General features: G+C 35.8%; 14 protein-coding genes across 14 annotated transcripts; 6 read left to right on the forward strand and 8 right to left on the reverse strand.

The window, feature by feature from the left end:
• Nucleotides 1-5: 5 nt before the first annotated feature.
• Nucleotides 6-1,607, reverse strand: AFT2 (Aft2p; the record flags this gene model as incomplete). The annotated part of the gene is made up of 1 exon (XM_003673014.1): nucleotides 6-1,607. One exon carries the CDS (start codon nucleotides 1,605-1,607, stop codon nucleotides 6-8), a length of 1,602 nt encoding a protein of 533 aa, XP_003673062.1.
• A 159-nt stretch (nucleotides 1,608-1,766) lies between these two features.
• On the reverse strand, nucleotides 1,767-3,269 carry YIG1 (Yig1p; the record flags this gene model as incomplete). Its single annotated transcript, XM_003673015.1, has 1 exon — nucleotides 1,767-3,269. The coding sequence occupies one exon, from the start codon at nucleotides 3,267-3,269 to the stop codon at nucleotides 1,767-1,769; it is 1,503 nt and encodes a 500-aa protein (XP_003673063.1).
• Nucleotides 3,270-3,408: 139 nt separating this feature from the next.
• On the reverse strand, nucleotides 3,409-4,080 carry NCAS0A01130 (Smr domain-containing protein; the record flags this gene model as incomplete). The annotated part of the gene is made up of 1 exon (XM_003673016.1): nucleotides 3,409-4,080. The coding sequence occupies one exon, from the start codon at nucleotides 4,078-4,080 to the stop codon at nucleotides 3,409-3,411; it is 672 nt and encodes a 223-aa protein (XP_003673064.1).
• A 237-nt stretch (nucleotides 4,081-4,317) lies between these two features.
• NCAS0A01140 (uncharacterized protein) lies at nucleotides 4,318-5,328 on the reverse strand (the record flags this gene model as incomplete). The annotated part of the gene is made up of 1 exon (XM_003673017.1): nucleotides 4,318-5,328. One exon carries the CDS (start codon nucleotides 5,326-5,328, stop codon nucleotides 4,318-4,320), a length of 1,011 nt encoding a protein of 336 aa, XP_003673065.1.
• A 324-nt stretch (nucleotides 5,329-5,652) lies between these two features.
• Nucleotides 5,653-6,483, reverse strand: OXR1 (Oxr1p; the record flags this gene model as incomplete). Its single annotated transcript, XM_003673018.1, has 1 exon — nucleotides 5,653-6,483. The coding sequence occupies one exon, from the start codon at nucleotides 6,481-6,483 to the stop codon at nucleotides 5,653-5,655; it is 831 nt and encodes a 276-aa protein (XP_003673066.1).
• A 460-nt stretch (nucleotides 6,484-6,943) lies between these two features.
• Nucleotides 6,944-9,322, forward strand: APL5 (Apl5p; the record flags this gene model as incomplete). Its single annotated transcript, XM_003673019.1, has 1 exon — nucleotides 6,944-9,322. One exon carries the CDS (start codon nucleotides 6,944-6,946, stop codon nucleotides 9,320-9,322), a length of 2,379 nt encoding a protein of 792 aa, XP_003673067.1.
• An 830-nt stretch (nucleotides 9,323-10,152) lies between these two features.
• Nucleotides 10,153-10,875, forward strand: NCAS0A01170 (TenA family protein; the record flags this gene model as incomplete). The annotated part of the gene is made up of 1 exon (XM_003673020.1): nucleotides 10,153-10,875. One exon carries the CDS (start codon nucleotides 10,153-10,155, stop codon nucleotides 10,873-10,875), a length of 723 nt encoding a protein of 240 aa, XP_003673068.1.
• Nucleotides 10,876-11,350: 475 nt separating this feature from the next.
• DNM1 (dynamin-related GTPase DNM1) lies at nucleotides 11,351-13,618 on the forward strand (the record flags this gene model as incomplete). The annotated part of the gene is made up of 1 exon (XM_003673021.1): nucleotides 11,351-13,618. The coding sequence occupies one exon, from the start codon at nucleotides 11,351-11,353 to the stop codon at nucleotides 13,616-13,618; it is 2,268 nt and encodes a 755-aa protein (XP_003673069.1).
• A 174-nt stretch (nucleotides 13,619-13,792) lies between these two features.
• On the reverse strand, nucleotides 13,793-16,366 carry NCAS0A01190 (uncharacterized protein; the record flags this gene model as incomplete). The annotated part of the gene is made up of 1 exon (XM_003673022.1): nucleotides 13,793-16,366. One exon carries the CDS (start codon nucleotides 16,364-16,366, stop codon nucleotides 13,793-13,795), a length of 2,574 nt encoding a protein of 857 aa, XP_003673070.1.
• A 266-nt stretch (nucleotides 16,367-16,632) lies between these two features.
• SNX4 (Snx4p) lies at nucleotides 16,633-17,919 on the forward strand (the record flags this gene model as incomplete). Its single annotated transcript, XM_003673023.1, has 1 exon — nucleotides 16,633-17,919. One exon carries the CDS (start codon nucleotides 16,633-16,635, stop codon nucleotides 17,917-17,919), a length of 1,287 nt encoding a protein of 428 aa, XP_003673071.1.
• Nucleotides 17,920-17,997: 78 nt separating this feature from the next.
• Nucleotides 17,998-18,768, reverse strand: TAD2 (tRNA(adenine34) deaminase; the record flags this gene model as incomplete). The annotated part of the gene is made up of 1 exon (XM_003673024.1): nucleotides 17,998-18,768. The coding sequence occupies one exon, from the start codon at nucleotides 18,766-18,768 to the stop codon at nucleotides 17,998-18,000; it is 771 nt and encodes a 256-aa protein (XP_003673072.1).
• Nucleotides 18,769-19,051: 283 nt separating this feature from the next.
• KAR2 (Hsp70 family ATPase KAR2) lies at nucleotides 19,052-21,103 on the forward strand (the record flags this gene model as incomplete). The annotated part of the gene is made up of 1 exon (XM_003673025.1): nucleotides 19,052-21,103. The coding sequence occupies one exon, from the start codon at nucleotides 19,052-19,054 to the stop codon at nucleotides 21,101-21,103; it is 2,052 nt and encodes a 683-aa protein (XP_003673073.1).
• Nucleotides 21,104-21,399: 296 nt separating this feature from the next.
• RRF1 (Rrf1p) lies at nucleotides 21,400-22,071 on the forward strand (the record flags this gene model as incomplete). Its single annotated transcript, XM_003673026.1, has 1 exon — nucleotides 21,400-22,071. The coding sequence occupies one exon, from the start codon at nucleotides 21,400-21,402 to the stop codon at nucleotides 22,069-22,071; it is 672 nt and encodes a 223-aa protein (XP_003673074.1).
• Nucleotides 22,072-22,104: 33 nt separating this feature from the next.
• MSC7 (meiotic recombination directing protein) lies at nucleotides 22,105-24,060 on the reverse strand (the record flags this gene model as incomplete). Its single annotated transcript, XM_003673027.1, has 1 exon — nucleotides 22,105-24,060. One exon carries the CDS (start codon nucleotides 24,058-24,060, stop codon nucleotides 22,105-22,107), a length of 1,956 nt encoding a protein of 651 aa, XP_003673075.1.
• Nucleotides 24,061-24,089: the final 29 nt, after the last annotated feature.

The following is a 24,089-nucleotide window of genomic DNA, read 5'->3' on the forward strand; positions in this document are numbered from 1 at the left end:
GTTCATTATTTCAAGAAATCAAAATTCTCATTAAGGAAACTTGAAGTGAAATTTGATTCCATATCATCATTCTTATACTGTAAATTATCATGGAATTCCCATCGTTTATCGAGATCATCTAAACCTGTTGAAAGAAGATTGTTAATGTCATCCAAGTTGTTACTAAGTTCGTCATTATCCCCATTTGAATGCGACACTCTCCTTTGATTTAATAATGTGGAGACGTCTACTGATTGCAGTTTGGAAGACATTAATAAATCATCATCATTACCGAAATCTAACGATGTTGGTGCTGGCAAGAACAATAATGAAGAAGCTGATGAATCTTCTAACAGATTGTACTTGTTGCTATTATAATGGCCTGCCCTGACATTCTTCGATAATGTATTAGATTGGTTGAATATATCTGTAAAATCAATTTCCAGTAAATCAGTCGTCATATTGTCATTAGAATTTGTGTTATTTGATAACGGAAGTAAATTATTATCAAGTAGAGGAGCTGGATTTATTTTATTATTTTTGTGCACTGCATAATCTGGTGTCAAGATGGGAAGAACGAAATCATCACCATTTCCCGTTGTCAGTATATTTGTGTTATCAATAAAATCGGATCCCAATGAAGGAGAGGTATTTGATGTCGACAGTGGTTGAGTTGACTTCTTTAATATGTTTTGTTCGTTAAACTTCTTTAACTTGTTATTCTTATTGGCGGTTTGTGAACTAACCATAGATCTAGCATTTTTCTTTTCCTTTTGAACTTTAATAGCACCACATACTTTAGAAGTGGGCAATATTATATTAAAACTTTGAATCTCGCTTGTCAGTCCACAATCACATGGAATAATTGAGGGATTAATTGGTAAATTTAGCTTTGATCTATATTCCAATTCTTCAAATTTCTTTATAGTATCAAAATCATCAGAATTTTTCAAATAGTCTTTAAATTTCTTATATTCGTCTGAATTTGGATTAAATTTCAAATCATGAGAATGAGAATTGTTAACCACAACAATATTCCATTTCTTCAATTTAATGGAAAACGTTGCCCTTATACGGAACGGACAAGTAGCACTATTGCTGCTGCTGGGCTTTGTTGATTCTTGCTCTTGATGAATGGATGCATTATTTCTTCTCTTTGCTGGAGACTTGCATTTAAATATGACTTTCCCGCTATCTGATCTTTCAATGACAATATCAATCCCCTGTGGGAAGAAGATTTTTTGAAGCCATGGTTTAATTTCTGATTTATCTTTAAAATTGGGCACCGGATCCAAATGAATTAGTTTATTTTGATCCTTCAAAAGGGCATTGGAAATGTTATTGGGTGTAGAGTACGATTTGACCTTATTTTTATTTGTATTGTAAGTTTTTTTCTTCTTTACCATCGTTTTGACATTAGATGAAGGTATACGCAATTTCTCTTCTTGTTCTCCGGATGATGCAATATCTCTTTTAGCAGAGGGAGAAATGGGAGGTGTCATCAGTAAGTTTGACAGTATCGTATTACCATCCATTACCTCTTTCTTAATGTCATTGGTAGCTCTATTATTGTTATGGAATAAGGACGTAAGATCACTAAGATCTTGATCCAGTTGGTAATTATCCATAGTTGTTTGCGGTTGTGAGGTTGGTCGTCAATGGAAACGGGAATAAGCTAATGATTTAGTTATGCTAGATGATTTATATATGTATTCATTATATATATAGACTGTAGATGGATAAAATTTTCCAAATGCGACTTCGGTATTGCTATTTGAATTTCGACATTAATAAGCAATTGCGCGTCGTGGTATCACTGAGAAACTCTTTAGTGCCGATTGATTCGTCATAAACACAATCGAGCCATATGATCCCAGTTGGTCCTGAACGAAATCCATCGCGCACACTTGGTCGATCTTGAATACGGACTTGACGTCCACGAAACCCAGGAAGATCCAAGTGGTGGTTTGGAAATTGGATCTTTCAAAAATGGAGAACAGCGTCGAGTAATGATGGTTCTCTGAGATGAATATGTACTTCCCATTCTGCGACGCACAGATTTGATAGCTGTTATCGTGTGTTTCCGGTTCTGTCTTGTATAGGATTGTATTATTGTTTATGGTGGTGGAGAGGATCGCATTTGTTTCAGTGGTGTCATTATCATCCATGTTGAAAGTGAAAAATCTTTGATTTGTAGTCACTACGAATGTAGTTGTAGATATTTGTTGTAATGATTTCAAAACTTCATCGTATTTTAAGGAGAAATTGATTTCCATGCAATTATCTTCATCTTCACTAAATATGCTACTGAAGATCCATAATTTTTCCTTTGTTAGAATGAATAATTGAGGGAAATGGATCAGACATGAATTATTGGAATTATTTTCGTTATTTGTGCTTCTTAAACATTGCAATATTTGATCATTGGATATGGGTACTTTAAACACATTTGAATTGTAATTTGATCTTGCCCGTGAATTATCATTTGTAGAAGATGAGAGATCTGTAATTAATAATCCATTAATGGAATCAAAGGAAAACAAAAAATTTGGAGCCAAACCAGCATAAACTTTCAAGAATGGATGGTCCAAATTACCATTTTCCGTAGAGGGTGAAAGATTGATTATCTTTAAATTTGACCAACTACCATTAAAATCACAATTTAATGAGAAAAATTTAATGGAATCATTATGAGTATTGTAGAGACCAATGGTAACCAAAAGATTATAAGCAGTCATGTCTATTAAATTACAATCTATAGATAATATTGTATCATTTGCACTTAATATTGAATGCAAATCCAATAACCTGATTGATGATTTAATCCCTATATCATAGATATGAATGGCATGATGTGACGTGGAATTGTTATAAAAGATCCAAAATTTTTCGTTAAAGTTCTTCGTGGAGTGGAAATTTGGATCATTTGGGTTTATTGAAAGTTGCATGGAGGATTCATTGGATAATGACCATTGTAACGGTATATTCATGTTATTGTCAGAAAATGGAGATAAGTTGGGTAGCGTATTATCCGCTAAGAATGCAGAGTAAACCCTTCTCTTCATATCGAATGGAATCGTTGGGAATGACGTGGGATCGTTGTAATATATCTGATTAGACAATGAGGATCTCCAATATGGAGTTATATCCAAGTCCGGATCCCGTTCTGGATGGTAACTGATAACGGAGGAGGATGATTCCATATGAGGGACTGCGATGGCCGGAGTTGCCGGCGTATAATTAAAAGTATTGTACTGTTGCTGTTGATAGATGCCGATTGGGATACCCATGTTGACGTCTTGATTCTTTCTTTGTGTTGTTGTTGTTGTGTCCTGGCAAAAGTTTCCTTTCTCATCTCATCCATCGATCATCTTATATCTTGTTTGTTGCGCCGTGCGATGAAATTATTTGCGGGGCGATAAAGAGGAGCTAGCTGTTAAGACATATACAGAGGAGTTTCAATGCCTGTTCAAAGAGACCAGAGGAGGCAGTGTTGGGCTGTGGTTGTGGTTGTGGTTGAGGTTGTGTCTGGTACACAGGGGCCGGTTGGGATACATATCCAGTGGTGCCAGGGGTCTCGATGACTAAAACACCCGTGTTCTTGGGATCAACATAGTAATTCAAGTGGTTTTCCATGCACAACTTCTCAATGGCAGGTCTTAATTTACTGATCCCGTTCTTGGAATGAATACCTTTCCCCACAATGACACGAATCTCTTGCTCGCTCCCATGCGTCGTAGCAAAGTCTATTCTTTTCTTCAGGATCCATTCAGCTTCCTTCACATACAGTCCGTGTAAATCAATCTCATTATTAGATGAATCTGCATTATTCTGAACAAATACATACTCAGCAGCTTCAGCATTATACTTGTTGGCCAATTCCAATTGTTGCTTGGCCTGCTCGCTCAATTCGTGCGCCTCACCTTTGGAACCGTTAGCATATGCTGCCTTGGAGGACTTAATTAATTCAATCCTTTTCTTACTGGCACTCTCCGCTAAATTTCTTAGTCTTTGACACTCGGGATCCACGGTATGGTTATAATCCCTCTCGTTATGGTTTCGATTAACTTGTTTAAATCCACCGACAGCCACAGATGCCATAATTTATATATATATATTTTTATACTTGTTATAGGTATTTTCTTCCTTCTCTTGGTAAGGTCCAACAGTCGCGATGTATGGTCTATGGACTCAGAACCAAAACTATGTACAATTGAACAGCATTGATTGATCCATCGACAACGTCTAATCAAACAAAAAAAAATATTTTCCACTCGCGTTGTAAACATTAGATAAAATTTATCTAAGTATTTAATTTGGCTTATAGGTTTAGTTAGTTTATGGGCCATCAGTTAAAAGAACCCTCAATAAGAGCAATAGCCATACTACCAGCCCAACACTTGCGAGCATACCAAATACAACGGCACAACTTGTAAAACTGATACCCGTGCAGAAAAAGGCTAGTACAACTGCCTTCACGATTCTTTGAAACGAACTTCTTAAATAAATTATGTTTCCAGCTCGATCTTGTGCGGTAACTGAATCATCAGATGCTAATACTCTTGCTAAGGAGTCTAGTAACGCATCATTAACGCCTACTTGAGTATTCTTGACCTCGGAATCCCCAGGGAATTCTAATCTAATCAATGCAAGGATGTCACGAAATTTATGCTTGTGAATAATCTCCAAAGTTCCAATGGCTGCCCTGATTGAATATTTGGAGTATTTCAACAGGCGAAGCCCATCATTAAACTCATCTGAAATAATAATATCATCATCTGCCCCCTTAGATAACCTTTTCTTGATCAATCGACGTAATTTCCAATCTTGGTACTTAATAAAACTGTTCGTAGCTTGTTGAACTGAATCTCCCACAAGTATCAGTTCCCACCACGTGAGAGAAGAATAAAGTTCTTTCAATTTTTGAGAAAAAGAGTTCAACCCATCTATATGACCTAAAAATGTATTTATGACGTTCGAATGATAATCTATGCTTTCCAATGAATATGGTTCTTTATGGTTCATCCAATTCACCACCAACAACTTCTCAAAATTGTTAGTCAAACTTAATATCAGTTCAGCATCAACATAACCACGTGGCTCTTTTGTTTTTCTGCTATTGGGTAAAGTCCCCTCCCTTGATATTAATGTAAAGATAATGTCTAACAATGTTACCGTTTTGACATTTTCATTGGAGTTTTCTAAACGTGAGTTTAATTGGTAAACTTTCTTGTACGTGAGATACTGTGATATATTATAGGAATTGGACAGTATTAGTGGTCCATCGAAGGAGTCTACCGCAGACGAATATCTGAGTAGAAAAAAGAGGAAAAATATTATTAGTAACATCTTGTATTAATCCCTTTTGGTCTTCAGTAGCATCAATATCCTACCGGGTTTGAAATATACCTAATTCTCAAAAAAAAATTACCAATGTATATATTCCTTTCCTTCTTACTCTCGTTTAAACCTTTTTAGCCGCCCAAGAATTTGTAAAATAATAGTAAATACTCCGAACTTTTTTTTCAAAAAATGGAACGTTTACATAGAAATATAAGCAAACAGTGAAGACTGAGTAATGCAATCTTATATTAAATATTCTACTTTGATAAATAAATAAAGGTAGCTGATACCATGTGAGTTTTTCCTTCCTTCTCATTACATCGAATTGCGTTATCCGACTCTCCACATTTCTAAACCGACAATGGTGAACTTCCTACCCTCACGGCTTAACACATCATTACCGTATGTCATAGTTGGATTGGAGACTCCATGCATCAATCCATCATCACACCATAATCCATAATGCCCATCGCCTGCCCCCATTGATATAAACTTGGACGTACAATATATGGCAAATTCATTCACTCCGGTGAAAGGATAAGCAGTAAATTGCCAATTTTCCTCACCTTCTTCTTCTTCTTCTACTTCTTGCTTATCTTCTTTAGAATCAGTATAACCTCTAAAAGTTATCCGAGGAACTTTCTCCAATTTCCATAGAAAGCATTCTCCATTTCCACTATATCGTCTATGTTCATTCGGTTGGAATGGTTCATTACAATATGCTCCAAATATTCCATTCTTACGATCTTTTATTACTAACACGTATCCAACTCTTTTAGAAGTTTCACTTTTAGGTTTAATATTATCATATAATGAATGCAAAGACGCACCATGCTGTTCCAAACTGTATAAGAGATTCCATTGAGGATATAATTGTATTCGAAGTGGCATCAATGTCCGTATTTCATCACACATCTCTGGTGTAAGTAATCTGTTCTTCGTAGAATCGGAATAACCAGCCAATATTACAGGCGGTAACGCATCATCGTCTTCGTAATTATTCTGACTGTCATCTATTGCAGTCATGGTCTTACTCTTTTCCAAACCCAATCCTTTCTTATGAGGTAAAGAGGCACTAGATGAAGATTTGGAGTCTATCTCGGGCTCCATACCAGATATGGAGCGTCTTAGCTTGTGTAAAGCTCCTTTCATTCCAAACATAATTTCTTTCCGTTAGCCTTATTCTTAGTTGTCTGCAATCATTCAATTCACTAGAGAATTGTTCTCCTGTGTTACGTGGAAGTTGTGTGAGATCGCCCCTCACTATTATTGTTTTGTTAAAATAATACCAATCATTAGGTTATCCGCGGAGATTCATGAAACACTGAAAGGGTCCCATTATTTACCACAACAATCGATTATGAACCCAATTCTGAGTAAAAAATTAATAACACAAAAGAAATAAGCAACCTAGGTATTAATCAATTATACATATATATATAGGTGGATGTTACACCTATATGTGGTGTGTAGTTTACAATGAACTCGTATATGACGATTTTGAAAATCGGTTAGGTAAGCGACTTGAATAATGAAATTACTGATTTCAAGGTGAAGAAACAGGTGATACAATACTCAATTGATCGATAAGAGCAGATATTTAGGAGTGCAACTAATCAAAATGACATCTCTCTACTCACCTACTGCCACTGATGTCAAGCAACGACTTCGACCATTCGGTTTCTTCTTTGAGAAATCACTAAAGGATCTCATAACGGGTATCAGATCGCATAATGACACACCCGAAAAGCTGGATAGGTTTCTATCAGAAATTCTAAGAGAATGTAGGGAGGAGGCCAATTCTGCAGATTTAAATCTGAAGACCAACGCAATTTTGAAGTTGACTTATTTGGAAATGTACGGTTTCGATATGTCATGGTGTAATTTCCATATCTTGGAAATAATGAGTAGTAATAAGTTGCAACAAAAAAGGGTAGGCTATTTGGCTGCATCACAATCTTTCTATAAGGACCCCGATATTTTAATGTTGGCCACTAATTTATTGAAAAAGGATTTAAAATACTCAGGGAATAATGATGTCGTAAAAGTTGGGATTGCATTAAGTGGATTATCAGCCATTGTAACACCGACGCTAGCGGCAGATATTGCAGATGATCTTTTTGCCATGTTGAATAGTTCCAAGCCATATATTAGAAAGAAAGCTGTTACCGCATTGTTTAAAGTATTTTTACAATATCCTGAGGCATTAAGAGATAATTTCGATAAGTTTGCCCTTAAATTGGAAGATGAAGATACCACGGTGGTCTCTGCCACTGTTAGTGTTATTTGTGAATTATCTAAGAAGAATCCAACCCCATTTATTCAGTTATCCCCCATGTTATATGAATTATTGATAAATATAGATAATAACTGGATAATAATTAGATTATTGAAACTGTTTACAAATCTATCACAAGTGGAACCAAAATTAAGACCAAAACTTTTACCGAAGATTTTAGAATTGATGGAAGCTACCGTCGCAACATCAGTGTTATATGAGTCTATTAATTGTATTGTCAAGGGGGATATGTTAATTAATGATGATTACGATACAGCAATGTATTGTTTAGATCATTTAGAAAAGTTTTGCAATTCAAAAGATCCAAATTTAAGATATATTAGCTGCATCTTATTTTACAAGATTGGAAAGATTAATACAAATTTTATATCTCGTTTTTCTAATTTGGTATTACATCTTTTGGTGGATGTAGATATTTCAATTAGATCGCGTGCAATTGAATTACTGCAAGGTATTGTCTCTCAAGATAACCTCAAGAAAATAGTAACTACTTTAATGAAACAATTCGTTAGCGAAGATACTATTGTCCTACAAGATAATCCATCGACCTTTAGAGCTTCTAGAGAAATTCAAATCTTTGTCCCCGATTCATATAAGGTAAAATTGGTGGATACGATTATCACATTATGTTCTTCAAATAATTATGCAAATGTGTCAGATTTTGAATGGTTAAATGCTGTTCTGTTAGATTTAGCCACAATATCACAAGATTTACCTGATGCTCAACTTGGCTTAAAATTAGGGAAACAATTTAGAACAATTATGGTTAAAATCCCCAGTATGAGAAGTGTCATTATTACATCAATAATTAATTTAATAGCGGATGAAAACATTAGTATTAGACTTCCATCCGTATTAGAGGGATGTATTTGGTCATTAGGTGAGTTCTCAAATGTTATCGAAAATGGAGATGCTCTTGTAAAATTACTAATAAGGAATGGACATTCATATTCTTCCAATGTTCAACAGGTATTAATCCCAGCTTTAGTCAAGATATTTAGTAATTGGGTTAACAGACAAGCAGAACCAGATATGGAAATAATTAAGATTTTATTACATGAACTTGTGAAATTTTTTGAGGTTTTATCATCATCCAAATATTTTGAAGTTCAGGAAAGGAGTGTTGAAGCAACAGAGATACTGAGGTTGATATCGGATGCAATTACATCGAGTGATGAAGAATTACCGTTATTATTAACTGAGGTTTTGCCCAGTCTCTTTAATACGTATGAACTCAAACCTATATCTGAAGGTCAACAGAAACTTTTGACAGGGAATATTAATATAGACTTAGAAACACCATTTTTAACGCAAGAGGAGCTTGAAGACATTTTGCGTTCTTCTGAAGATTCACATACTCTAACAAGATCTTTAAGTTCACTTTTAAGAGACTCTGCTACCCCAACTGAATCCGAGAGAGAGGACGAATATAAACAAGAAACTTCGCCTGACAGTCAGAATGCTTTATCAACGGGGCAGAGGAAGAAAGATCGTCTTTCAAATCCCTTTTATCTTGACCATGAAGAATCGTTGAATACTAACGCCGATGACGAGATAACTAATGCAGAAAATGCACAGGAACATGATGATGCCAAGCATAAATCTAAATCCAAAAAGAAGGGAGAAAAGAAAAAGAAAAAGAAAATAGATAGCTGTAGAAGTCATACCAGACGAAGTACTCCAGCCGATTGTTGGAGATGAAGAGACCATTAATGGTTCCAAGAATTTGGGTGGAGATGCAAAAAGCTTGAAGATATCCAATGCTACGGGTAAAATTAATTTTAGACCACATACCAATCTTGAAGACTTTGATTTCGCATTCTCTCCTTCTACTACGAGTAAAAAAGTAGAGGACCAAAGCGAACTGGATAAGCTTAGATCAAAATTTTCAAAACAGTCATTGAAAACAACAGATGATGATAAAAACGAGGAGGAAGTCGTCGTTATCAAAAGAAAAAAGAAAAAATCAAAGAACAAAGTTAAAAAGGGGAAGAAATTAAAAGAAGTAACCAGCGTACCATTGGAAGAAGATGCTTAAAGGATCGGAGAAGTAGATCATATTAATTTAACGTCAAAATTTTTTTATTATATGCATTCTTAATTACCATATACAATATTTTTGGTAAATTTCTAGCTGGGTGAAGATTGGGATAACGAGCTTTTATTTATACCTGCCTTTAAACGGATCGAATAGTATTATACTGATTGCTTGTCTGTTCAAGCGTATTCTGAATTTAATTAACTTTTCTTTGGAAAATCTCGTCACCTTCCAGACAGTATTTACAATGTCCAGTCCCCCATCTCATTAGCTTCAACTTTGCAAAAATTAGTCTCGTTTGTAAGTAGATGATTGAGATGAAAAGTCGCCTCTACAGAAACTCTCAATGCCTGATTCAACATTTAATGTACATAGCCCTAGCTCAACAAAATTATCAGACTAAAAAAGTTAACGAACATTCTTGCTCTTTTAGTTTCCCATTTTGAGATAAGAGTTTTATAATTGTTTGATAAGTTTGGCTATAAAAAAGGAAATGGAAATAAATATATGTTGTTCCCAATATATTTGGGGTTATTTCTTTCTGATTTTCAAAGACAACAAAAATTTCAAAATGATTACGACCACTAAACAATTACTGGCTAAGCATAAAGACATCTATAAAAAAGCTACAGAACATGAGGTAACAAATAAATTATGTCAAGGTACATTAAGTGATCGTGTTTTCTATGCTTACCTAGCTCAAGATCTTCAATTTTTCGAGGTAGGAATGAGACTGCTATGTAAAATTGCCTTAAGGGCTCCTAGAATATCCAGTTTTTTCACACTCTCTAAGACAATTGGGTTCTTTGCAAGTGATGAAAATACCTATTTCCATGACTGTTTGGCAGTGTTGGCTCCCTCATTATCTTCTGAGGATAAAGCAACATTTGATAACACTTTATTACCAGGGGTAGATATTTATGTGAGGTATATGGAAGAATTAACAAAAGGCGATTTTACGTATGCCCAATTAATTACGTGCCATTGGGCTGGTGAACAGATCTATTTACAATGGGCCCAAACTTCTCGAAGAAAGACTGGCTTACATTGGAAATATCAGATATGGATTGATTTACATGATAGTGAACGTTTCAGAAACTACGTTGACTTTCTTGCAAATGAAGTTAACCAGTTCCCTGTTGAAGAAGTCGAAGAAGTATTTATCAAGGTTGTCGAGCTTGAGTTTGAATTTTTTGACAGGTGCTATAAGGCATAATTATTTTTTTCTTTTCCCTTTTCCGTCTATAAAATGCCTTTACAAGTTGAGCTCTATTAGAAGATGTCACAGCTATTATTGGTGTTTTCCTTGTTCAACAACGTATACTACATAAATTTTTATATATAATTTCTGTCCATAGAAACTATACCAAAGTCAAATACATTGTCCAAAAAAAACTGCTGGTTAATTCCTCATTGATCGTTTGATAAGATAAATATGAGAGCTGTGTCATGAGAACAATACCTGCCGATCGGGTTGAAGTTAACGCTACTTTTTCGCGTTTTGTAATGTCCTTACCCGGATGCGGTTTATTGAACCCCATCTAGTGAAAGTTTGGTTTTTGATTGGATCAAGATTGGGTCTACAAGAGGAACGCTAGTGTAGACACTTTTCTCAAAGAGTGAAAGAAACTAAGTTAAAGGAAGACGTTAAAGCTACCACCCTATAGGACATATTTTTTATTACGATCGAAATGGCAAGTTTAGAGGACTTGATTCCAACTGTAAACAAGTTGCAGGATGTGATGTATGCTTCTGGTATCGATACACTTGACTTACCGATATTGGCGGTAGTCGGATCTCAATCATCAGGAAAATCATCGATTATTGAAACTTTGGTAGGAAGGGATTTTTTACCAAGAGGGACAGGTATTGTTACAAGAAGACCGTTGGTCTTACAACTAAATAATTTACCCAAGGATTCATCACAAGCAAATGAAAACATCGGTTCAGACGCCAACCCAGATCCATTTTCCTCTGGTTCGACAAAGAATAATCAGTTAGAAGATAGCCTTAGCTTTGTAGAGGATGGTATTAATGGACAGACGAACAATAACCAAAAACACCGGAGTGAATGGGGTGAATTTTTACATATACCAGGCCGTAGGTTCTATGATTTTAATGAAATTCGAAGAGAAATTGAAAACGAAACTGCAAGACTTGCAGGAAAGAATAAAGGAATTAGCAAACTTCCAATAAATTTGAAAATATTTTCTCCACACGTTCTAAATCTTACGTTGGTAGATTTGCCAGGCATTACAAAAGTTCCGATCGGGGAACAACCACCTGATATTGAAAAGCAAATCAAAAACTTGATTCTAGATTATGTTGCAACTCCGAATTGTCTAATTTTGGCTGTTTCTCCAGCAAACGTAGACTTAGTCAACTCAGAATCATTAAAACTTGCCAGAGAAGTTGATCCACTGGGAAAACGAACGATCGGTGTTATTACAAAATTAGATCTTATGGACTCTGGTACCAATGCCCTGGATATTTTATCAGGAAAACTCTACCCCCTGAAATTTGGTTTCGTTGGAATTGTAAACCGATCTCAACAGGATATCCAATTAAATAAAAGTGTACAAGAAGCATTGAATAACGAAGAGGAATATTTTAAGAGACATCCAATCTACAGGACAATATCGAACAAATGTGGTACCAGATACTTAGCCAAGTTATTGAACAAGATATTGATGAATCATATCAAGGATAAACTACCTGATATCAAAACCAAACTTAACACTTTAGTGACGCAGACTGAACAGGAATTATATAGTTATGGAGGGTCAGCTCTCAGTACTAAGGAAAATCGCGCAAATTTAATTCTTCAGTTAATGAATAAATTCGCAACTTCCTTTATCTCATCTATTGAGGGTAATTCTTCGGACATAAACACAAAGGAACTTTGTGGTGGTGCCAGAATATATTATATCTACAACAATGTATTCGGGAAATCTTTGAAATCTATTGATCCAACCACAAACTTAACTACTATGGACATAAGAACAGCAATTAGGAACTCGACAGGTCCCAGACCCACATTATTCGTCCCAGAATTTGCCTTTGATCTTTTGGTCAGACCTCAGGTCTCGTTGCTACTAGAACCCTCTCAAAGATGTGTTGAGTTGGTATATGAAGAACTAATGAAAATTTGCCATGGTTGCGGTTCACCTGAGTTGGTCAGATACCCACGTTTGAAAAGTATGCTTATTGAAGTTGTCGTTGACTTATTAAAAGAGAGGCTGGCCCCTACAAGACAGTACGTCGAAAGTTTGATTGATATTCATAAGGCGTATATAAACACCAACCATCCCAGCTTTCTTAAGGCCACGGAAGCATACTCTGATATAATGAAGTCTAACCAGGAAAGGAAAGATAAAGAAAATAAGAATACGGAGGTGATTACAGAGAAGGAGAATGGAAGTGACAGAAGTAGCTCATCTGAAGAGACGGGATACATTGATGGAAAGAATAATATTAGTAAAGAGGCAGATGAGTCAAAGGCCTTATTTTTTGACAATTTTTTTGCCACAGAGAAGCAAGATTCTTCAGGGAATTTAGCAAATACCAGTCATGATACTTTGGTCATAAATGAGGATTTGAACGGTTCGTTGCTCGGAAACCTACATATCACTGAGAATTCCCAAACGACATATGATTTGGAACCACATTTGTCTGAACGTGAGCAATTAGAATGTGAACTGATTAGGAGGCTAATTATTTCATATTTTGGCATTATAAGAGAGATGATTGAAGATCAAATTCCTAAGGCTATTATGTTTTTTTTAGTGAATTATTGTAAAGAGAGTGTCCAAAACAGGCTTGTTACTAAACTTTATAAAGAGTCAATGCTAGAGGAACTACTGGTGGAGGACCAAACAATAGCACAAGATAGAGCCAATTGCGAAAGATTACTGGAAACATACAAAAATGCATCTAGCTTAATTAACAATATTCTATAAATATAAACATGTATATATTTCTTTAAACTATAAAGTTATATTTTAAAGTTATTGTCGTTAATGTATATGGAGGGTGCGTATTTAGTAAAGGTTCGTTAATTCTGATAAACAATTAGGGTAGACATAGAACGAAGTCATACAATATAGGAAGGCGAGCATTGAATAATACACTCTTCAAATGATATTTCGAGAATCCTGTGACACATTTATAGGCATTCGGTTTGTGTTTGACGAGTATGACGTATCGAATCCCATCTCTGAAGAGGAAGGAGCACCTAAATTACCCACGTTATCGGTACTATCATACTGGACTGTATTTTCAGAGCCCCTCGCAAGAAGAGCTTGGGACGAACTTCCTATATCATCTCTCTTGGAACGATATCTTTTTCCAATGGGGAGAATCAATACAAAACATAATGCTGAGGTTAGCAATGCACCAAGCATAATTCCGACACCAATAGCTACTCCAGGTAACTTCAAGTAATACTTCTCTTGCTCAAACCACTTTAGTGAGATTGGTCTATCAATTAAGAAAATACAAGAGTCATTGTTAATTGTGCTACAACCTTTCCGTAGTATGCGCAGTTCGTGGTCATTTATATCTTGAAATTTCAACAGATAGTTTTCCCTAGACATCTCCTGACAAGTTAAATGTTTCCCTGATTTTGTAGTAATCTGTCCATTACACTGCAGTAAATTTCTCGTCGAGTTACCTAAAATAAAATGCGTTTCCAGGAAATCCTTTAGTGAAGTTGAATTTAAATTAATACCTTCTCTGAAAAGTGATGCTCTCGTGGGTACCATAATAGAAAATGCAGCATCTCCAGAGACTATCGACCTCAGGTCGTCAAATTTTTCAATCATGTCTAAGAAATCACCTGATTGGGTTGTTTTTATCAGATCAATCAACGTTATGTTCAGTTCTTTTGGGAAACTAATATCTCTCAATGGATGTATTACTCCTTTGTCAAAAAGAATATCCATACCTGATTCAACTTTAAAGGGTGTATCAAAGGTATCCAAATCAAGCTCAACTATTTTGGAGGTATCAACGTTTGACCTAGCTGAAACGGTGAGATTTTGCCCCAGAAAATTTGTTGTTTTCACATTAGCATAAGAAAGATTATTGCTATAAAATAAGTCGTTTAAAATGTAATTCTTTATCATTATATTAATGGCAGATATGTTGCGTTCCAAATATGCTAAGTTTAGGTCCATTACGTTCCAAGCGTCAAAACACGGTAAAAAGATGGTATAACCTTTGTGATTTGGTGCTAAATTCAGTAAATTCAACTGTCTCATAAAATCCAAGGAAATCGAGCAGTGATAAAATGGTGGCAAAGAGAGAAGTAAATCACCAGGCAAGGAAACGTCTTCACTTATCGTATATATCAGAGTATTTCCAATTTTATAGGGCTTTGGATTTAAAATTTTAACCTTCTCGTTAATTCTGAACCCATCAACAGTACTAGAAATTTTGAGCATTTGACAATTACCGCCTAATCTCTTATTTGAAGAACAAAAATATGATTTAAATAGGTGGGTGTTTGAGGATCCCAAGTTTTCTAACCAAATATGTTCATTCACAAAATGGTACAAAATCATTGATTTGGTGAAAGTTGTATCGTCATTCGTAGATGGGTCAGGAACAAAAATGGTTATATTTGCATTTTCTGCTGTCTGTTTACCTATCAGATGTTGTAAATCACGAAAATAAAGTTCTTGAACAAATTTCGAATTATTTAATCCATGTAGGTATTTTTCTGCATCAAATTCTATTATATTGGAGACTAGATCCAACATTTTGAAAGAATGAGCAAGCCCATTATCGAAAACAAGATTAGAATCTGTCGATATTGAGGAGTTGTTTACCATAATGGAAGTTACATTAGCACTTTTAAAGAGAATCGGTTCTTTGTTTAAGTTGTACCCTTGTATTCCTTCTTTAATGGTTCCGCCAATTATAGATTTCGTAATAGTGCTCTTCAAGAATTTCATTCGATCCCATTGCCAAGATTCTTGGACTTGTTGACGAACATTTTTCATTTGGTTGAAGTAATCCAGTAGATAATTTATTTCAATTTTGTTAAAATATTCGTAGAAAGTATTATCAGCTGGGATTAACAACGTATTATTTTGTGCTAATTCTTCGAAGATTGTATAGCATTGTGTTGCTAACTTTTTAATATATTGGAAAGTGACATATTCCCCAGAACTATATAAATTCGTAGCATCTAAGTCTGCCAGAAGTCCTAACGGCCCTGGAGGAGTTTTAATAAATCCTGAAATACCCTGCACAGTGGCATTTTGGAAATTAGGTTTAAGATCCGGATCCACAATAGATACACCATTGATTATTGGCGCAGCTCCTTCGTCTTGAAGATTCTCAAACACAAATGGGAATTTGACAGACTCTGAGATGACTAAAATCCCATCTGTTGATGACGTTTCCAATATGAGATCGTGTAGAAGATAATTCTCAATATCAAATATAGTGTCATCATCCTTACCGTTTGCCAAAAATGCAGAATTGACTGGAGCCAGTAAAGTGAAGTTTTGTAGCTCATTAAGATAGGGAACATAGCCATTTCTTTGTACTTTTCTTAGGAAGGTAGAGAACTCCACGTTATCAGAGAGGATGTCCACCACTGTTGTGAAAGGGAACGTATTATCATTATTGTTAGCATTAGCCAGGGTAAAGAAATTAAGGAGAGCAACTAGAAGGAAGTACGTAACTCTGACTGACATTAATGAGCACGTTCATTCAGATATATTATTCCAATTATCAAGAGATTAGTTAACAGTTTCAATGGCATTGTCTGTTTCCTTTCAAATAGATCAATTAGGGCTAAAAAAGTAGGGTTTATACCGCTTTTAGGGGTTAGGGCTGAAATCCAATAGAATTGACAGATAAAGTAGTTTAAGTAATAAGTAGTGAAAGGAGATACTCCAAGACGTAATGGCAAGTTCTGAATAATCCACTGGAAATACCTGACATAAATACTGGGATAAACATGAATTTGAAGGCTCAGAATGGAGAAAGGCTAAGCCATGGGAATGGGGATGGGAAGGGAACGGGAAACAAACCAACGTATACGTTTGAAATCATAGTATCGGACCCACAGAAACATGCCAGTGGTCCAAATTCGTCTACTTCATACGTTACGTATCAAATATCCACAAGAACAAATAATCCATCATATCATAAGCGTAAGGGAGATTCTGCTACTGAAATTATTGTCGTTCATAGACGGTACAGTGATCTGGTTTTGCTTCATGATATACTTATGAACGATCATCCAACATGCATAATACCACCTTTGCCAGATAAAAAAGTTTTACAGTACATTGCTGGTGACAGGTTTAGTCAAAGATTTACACAAAAAAGATGCCATAGTTTACAAAACTTTCTAAGAAGGGTTTCATTACACCCCATACTTTCCAAGTCCAAGATATTGGAAACATTTCTTATTGATGCTGATTGGGACGCATATAGGAAGAGTCTTTCAGGAAATATACAGACAAATAAGGAAGAAGTCACAGATGCGTTCATGAATGCCTTTAAGACTGTTCATAAACAAAGTGAGGAATTCGTTGAGATAAAAGAGAAAAGTGATAAGTTGGACCATACACTATCCAAACTAGATAAGAACTTCCACAAGATGACAAAGAAAAATGAATCCATCTCAGAGGATTATGGGAAATTAGAACAAACGTTACAGGATTTAAATGAACTGATTTCTGGAGATAATGAACCATTGGGTAGGAAACTAAAATTTTTCAACGAGGGAATAACTCAATTGTCATATGGATTAAATGATCTAAACAAATATATTGATTACGAATATATTGTAGATATTAAGGATTTGGAACATTACATTGGTAGTATGAATCAATCTCTTAAATTAAAGGATCAGAAGCAAATCGATTTTGAAGAACTAAGGGAATATCTGGACAAATCAATAAAGGAAAAAACACAACTGACTTCAGGATATGGTGGTGGCAATTTTTTCACAAATAAACTGGAAGAATTTACAGGGGCAAATCAAGAGGCTAATCGTCGTCAAAAGATTGAGAAATTAGAAAATAAAATTGAATCATTGACATTGGAGTCTGAAGATGCCAAGAAAGTTGCCGACGCATTTGAACAAGAAACTCTAAAAGAAGTGACATTATTTGAAAACGTTAAAACAACGGAATTAAAGAATTCATTAGGCAATCTTGCCGACCATCATATTGAATTTTATGAAAAGATGGTGGAAACGTGGACCAAAATTGACAATGGACTACGTCAATCGTAGCTAAGCTCCATACATATGAAATTGACTAATTAAATAGCATACACAAAGGGTATATTTAGGTAATAAAATTTAGTTTTATTATTTATATCGCATTCTTTTCACTTGGTTTACAGAAAAATCAGCGCATTGTAATTTTAGTTTTTCAACATAATTGTTTACTGGAGTATCTATGAGACTCCAATCTATATAGGCATCCCGTAGATCACTATTATCGTTATAATCAGATAACATACTATCACCAAATTCTGCAGTAAATGATCTTGAGTCAATATACTTGGACCAACTCAAATCAGGAAAGGTGTCCTTGTCCAGTTTTCTTTCTGTTTTATTTCTAGGAGTGGGTGCCCTTTCATTCTCTCTTACATAAAAGTACCTCAATAACATTATCGCTTCTCTTCGCAGTACAAATGGTATAGATTCATACGTAGTAGTCGGCAATCCATTGGGTGGAAGGGTACAAGAATCCTTATTTATCTCAAGAACAGTTCCATTACCACCAAACCTCTCATTGGCACATCCAAATACAACTTTTTTAATACCCAGTTGTCTCAATGCAGAAGCACACATAACGCAAGGTTCTACAGTCACATATAGGACGGTATCTTTAAATATTTCAGTCAAATGTTCCGAACCGACCATTGCTTTGATCTGTTCAATACCCATAAATTCAGCATGTGCAATACCAGTCAAGGACTTATTGGTATCATTGAGTCCATAAGCAATGATCTTATTAGTGGGCTCATGGACGAATATGGAGGCGACGGGCGTCTCATCATGATCTAAAGCGTAACGAGCCAACTTGATGGCAGATTCCATCCAGGATGCATGCTTAGCGAGGGACGACGACATGACACTTTCCACTGGACCACCCCAGGTCAGAGCAGATCTGGTCGGTTAAGACCAGTTCAGTTCAGCTCATTGTTCTGTAAATCATTACGTGGGAACTTTAACATTACCCGGGGCTGTAGAAGATTCGAGAACCGTTGGGAAAATGACACGACATCGCTCGCTGGACGTGAAATTATAAATGGGAGCTAACTTGTTCCATACGTGGTTACACTAATCCTATACATTTTATTTGCCACTACACCAAAGGATTCATCGTCGTGCATTGTTATTAGTCTCTCAAGTGATGATGTTTAGCAGATCGAATTCTAGTAAATGGTTAGTTCCATTGACTGTTATTTTCTACACCTTATTTTTGGTTATACTGCCACTACATGGTTCCTCCTCATCCAGATCTCCACAAATATTTGCCAGAGGTGCCGATGAAGTGGAAAACTATGGTACCGTCATTGGTATCGATTTGGGTACCACATATTCCTGTGTTGCCGTGATGAAAAATGGGAAGACTGAAATCTTGGCTAATGAACAAGGTAATAGAATTACTCCTTCATACGTGGCTTTCACTGATGAAGAAAGATTGATCGGTGATGCTGCAAAGAACCAAATTGCTGCTAACCCAAAGAACACCGTTTTTGATATTAAGAGATTGATTGGTTTGAAATATAATGATAAATCAGTCCAAAAGGATTTGAAACATTTACCATTTAATGTCGTTAACAAGGAGGGTAAACCTGCCGTCGAAGTTACAGTGAAAGGTGAACAAAAAGTCTTCACTCCAGAAGAAATTTCTGGTATGATTCTAGGTAAGATGAAACAAATTGCTGAGGATTATTTGGGTAACAAGGTCACTCATGCAGTTGTCACCGTCCCTGCCTACTTCAATGATGCTCAAAGACAAGCCACCAAGGATGCCGGTACTATTGCTGGTTTGAACGTTTTAAGAATCGTTAATGAACCAACTGCCGCTGCTATTGCATACGGTCTTGATAAGAATGAAAAGGAACACCAAATTATTGTTTACGATTTAGGTGGTGGTACCTTTGATGTCTCTCTATTATCTATTGAAAATGGTGTTTTTGAAGTTCAAGCTACATCTGGTGATACTCATTTAGGTGGTGAAGATTTCGATTATAAGATTGTTCGTCAATTGATTAAGACCTTCAAGAAGAAGCACGGTATTGATGTTTCCGATAACCACAAAGCTTTAGCTAAATTAAAGAGAGAAGCTGAAAAAGCTAAACGTTCCCTATCAAGTCAAATGTCTACACGTATTGAAATTGATTCTTTTGTGGATGGTATTGATTTAAGTGAAACTTTAACAAGAGCTAAGTTTGAAGAATTAAACTTGGATTTGTTTAAGAAAACTTTGAAACCTGTGGAAAAAGTCTTAGAAGACTCTGGTTTAAGTAAGAAAGACATTGATGATATTGTCTTAGTTGGTGGTTCCACTAGAATTCCAAAGGTTCAACAATTGTTGGAATCATACTTTGATGGTAAGAAGGCCTCCAAGGGTATCAACCCAGATGAAGCTGTTGCATATGGTGCTGCCGTTCAAGCTGGTGTCCTATCTGGTGAAGAAGGTGTTGAAGACATTGTCCTATTGGATGTTAATGCCTTAACCTTAGGTATTGAAACTAGTGGTGGTGTTATGACCCCATTGATTAAGAGAAACACTGCCATTCCAACAAAGAAGTCTCAAATTTTCTCAACAGCTGTTGACAATCAATCAACCGTTATGATTCAAGTCTTTGAAGGTGAAAGAGCTATGTCCAAGGATAACAATTTGTTAGGTAAATTCGAATTGAATGGTATTCCACCAGCACCAAGAGGTGTCCCACAAATTGAGGTTACATTTGCATTAGATGCTAATGGTATATTGAAGGTCTCTGCCACCGATAAGGGTACTGGTAAATCTGAATCTATTACTATTACTAACGATAAGGGTAGATTATCTCAAGATGATATTGAAAGAATGGTGGAAGAAGCTGAAAAATTCGCTTCTGAAGATGCTGCTCTAAAAACTAAGATTGAATCTAGAAATAAGTTAGAAAACTATGCTCATTCTTTGAAGAACCAAGTAAGTGGTGATTTAGGTGACAAATTAGAAGAAGAAGATAAGGAAACTTTATTGGATGCTGCTAATGATGTCGCTGAATGGTTAGAAGATAACTTTGATTCTGCCACCGCCGAAGATTTCGATGAAAAATTTGAAGCATTATCCAAGATTGCTTACCCAATTACTTCCAAACTGTACGATAATGGTGAAGGTGCCGCTGGTGGCGCTTTCGAAGATGATGAAGATGATGATGGAGACTACTTTGAACATGATGAATTGTAGAAATACTATTCTCCATTTCATTACTTGCTTCTTAAATGAATAATTGGGTTCACTAAATGTGCATATTTACTCTTTATTCGTAGTTATTTTACTATATAGATTCAATTTTATATTTTAAAAAAAAAATGATACAGCTTAATTTTTGAGTTTCCTCGTTGGTTCGGAGATATTCCCTCAATTTTTTCGAAGGGAAACATTTAAAGATAATATGGTTCGAATTATAGCACAGTTCTTCAGTTCTGAAACGATCCTTTGTCCATAAAATTAACAACGTTTAAGAAAAAACCAAGTGGATTATGTTAGGAAGATATTCCTTTAGCCTGTTGAAACAAACACGTCAGTTTACCATATACTCATCTCTTTTGAAGAAAAGGGTACCCTTAGAAAAGGCTTCCGATACAGAAATAGTAGATGCCTCCAAATACTTAAAGGAAGCCACCAAACAGTTTGCCACAACACTAGAACTTCACCAAAAGAGATTAAACGAAACGAAACAGGGAACTTCAAACTCTAAGGTGTTTGATAATCTGATAATATCCGATGGCAAGAAATTCACAGACATGGCCACCACATCAATGAGAGGCAACAATTCTTTACTAATCACTGTATTTGACCCGAAGGATACTAAGAAAATCATAAGTAGTATTCTCGGTGCTGGATTAAATTTGAATCCTGAGCGAATTCCTAATAATGAACAACAATTGAAAGTATTGTTACCACCAGTCACTACAGAATCCCGTCTTAACACGGCAAAGCTATTGAAAGGAGTTTTCGAAGAATATAAAAACTCTTCTTTGAAAGTTTCTTTGGGCCATATAAGAAATCAGATCCTTAAGGAGGTGAAAAGTCTTAAGAAAAAGGATGACTCGGTCAGAAAAGTCATTACTGATATAGAGAAAGAGCACCAGAATTATGTTAAAAAGTTAGAAGAACAGTTCAAGCAAGTTGAGAAGAATGTATTGCATTAGTTTGTACATATATATAAGTTACCTATAAATAAGTTAAGCAGATTCCTTACCCAAGGACAACAGAGATTTAACAAACTGCCAAGTAGATCTGGTATATGAAGCAGTGATGAATGCCTTCACAAAATTCCATGCTTTTGTATTGCTTTTAATTGGATAATCTAGTGGTTTGGGAATCTGAGTAGAGATGAATGGTAACGTATCGAAGCAGACACTCTTTGCATTGCATAATCTTAGTAGGCCCTCTTCCCCACCAAATTTTCCGTACCCTGATCCATGTATACCACCAAATGGCAGTTGGCAAACATAAAATGTGGCAAAATCATTGATTGCTACGTTACCAGTTTTCAATTCGTTTGCTACGTAGTTACATTCCTGCATGTTGGAACCAAATACCGACCCCCCTAGACCGAATGGAGCAGAGTTGGCTAACTTGATACAATGTTCTGTATCATTCGCCCTCATCATTACCAAGATAGGACCAAATACTTCATTTTGAGCAATCTTCATGTCTGGGGTAACATCTACCAACAAAGTTGGTTGGAAGTAGTTACCTTGTGGATACTTAGGATGCTGGAAACGGGACCCTCCACACAATAAGCGGGCACCCTTAGATACAGCATCTTTTACCAATAATTCTAATTCATCGAATCTATTATCTGAGATCATTGCGCCCACATCAATATCATCAATGCTATCTATATCAGAGCCTTGTCTCATAGGGGAAGCATTCATTCGATTGGATAGTATTTCGACCAATGTAGCATAGTTCTTTTCACTGACAATTACCCTTTCAATTCCTATACAGTTCTGTCCCGAAGATTGGAATGTACCTCTTAAAATAATAGAAGATATCGATTGTAAATCCTTTACAGAATCTAATACAATAAATGCGTCCTTCCCACCTAATTCTACAACTACAGGAGTGATCGCTTCTGCCGCACACCTCAATATTTGATGAGAAACCTGCTGACTTCCAATAAAAGTGATACTTTTAAAAGCTTTATGTGAGGTGAAATAATTGGCGGTTTCCTCATTAGAATCCTCTTCTAAATTAGGTGGTAGGCAATAAAATAATTGAATCAACTCAGGATCTTCACCACATTGAATCAAACATTCTCTTAATAATTGAACAAATATTTCAGATGACCAAACTACCTGTTCTGAACATTTCATAACTATGGCATTACCAGTAAATAAGGAATCAATGATGGGTCCCCATAGATTATGGAATGGATAATTCCATGAAACGATGGCACTCACGACCCCTAACGGTTCATATCTAATCTCTGCACCTTTATACCACTTCATAAAAAAATTGGTAGGCCCAGGACGCCTTGATGGTTTTAGTACTGAGGGGCCATGTGTTATTAACCATTGTAACTTCTCTAAAGTGACTAATATTTCACCCATAGAGGCATCTAATTTTGTCTTACCAGAATCTCTGCATGCGATGGAAGCGATCATTTCTTGGTTGGAAAGTATGTACTCTCTTAAAGAGGTAAGCACTCTTAATCTTCTTTCCATGGAAGACGTAGACCATTTTGATTGGGCAATTTCTGCCCTCTGAATCATGTCATCGAGTTCGGTTTTAGTTTTGGAGGGGAAAGATGCTATGTACTGCCCAGTAGCAGGACAATAACATTGAATATGATTTGGGTTTGAAGGATCCTTAATTGATTTGGACGTTACTCTTTTACTTTTCCAATTACTTGCTATGGGAACTGGAATGCCAATTTCGAATTTAACAGGTTTTATGAACTTATTATATGGGTTAGCAATAATCAATTTGTAAAACACATAAAGAATAAAGCAGGTGGATATCGTGGTTATTAGTGTCATTATGGTAGATTGATCATGTAAGTGTTGTGCAACTATGTGAGAAGGGTTACGAATATCGAAATGTTGTGCCTTTAACCATTCAATGAAATGTAACTGTACGGTGGAGTTCAGTTGTTGAAGCATCTCTGAGTCTAAGTATATTTCTGACATTTGGAAACTAAAATTTTGTGGCTAAGGTT

Source organism: Naumovozyma castellii, chromosome 1 (genome assembly GCF_000237345.1).
Source record: "Naumovozyma castellii chromosome 1, complete genome".
In the NCBI taxonomy this organism is placed as follows: Eukaryota; Fungi; Ascomycota; class Saccharomycetes; order Saccharomycetales; family Saccharomycetaceae; genus Naumovozyma; species Naumovozyma castellii.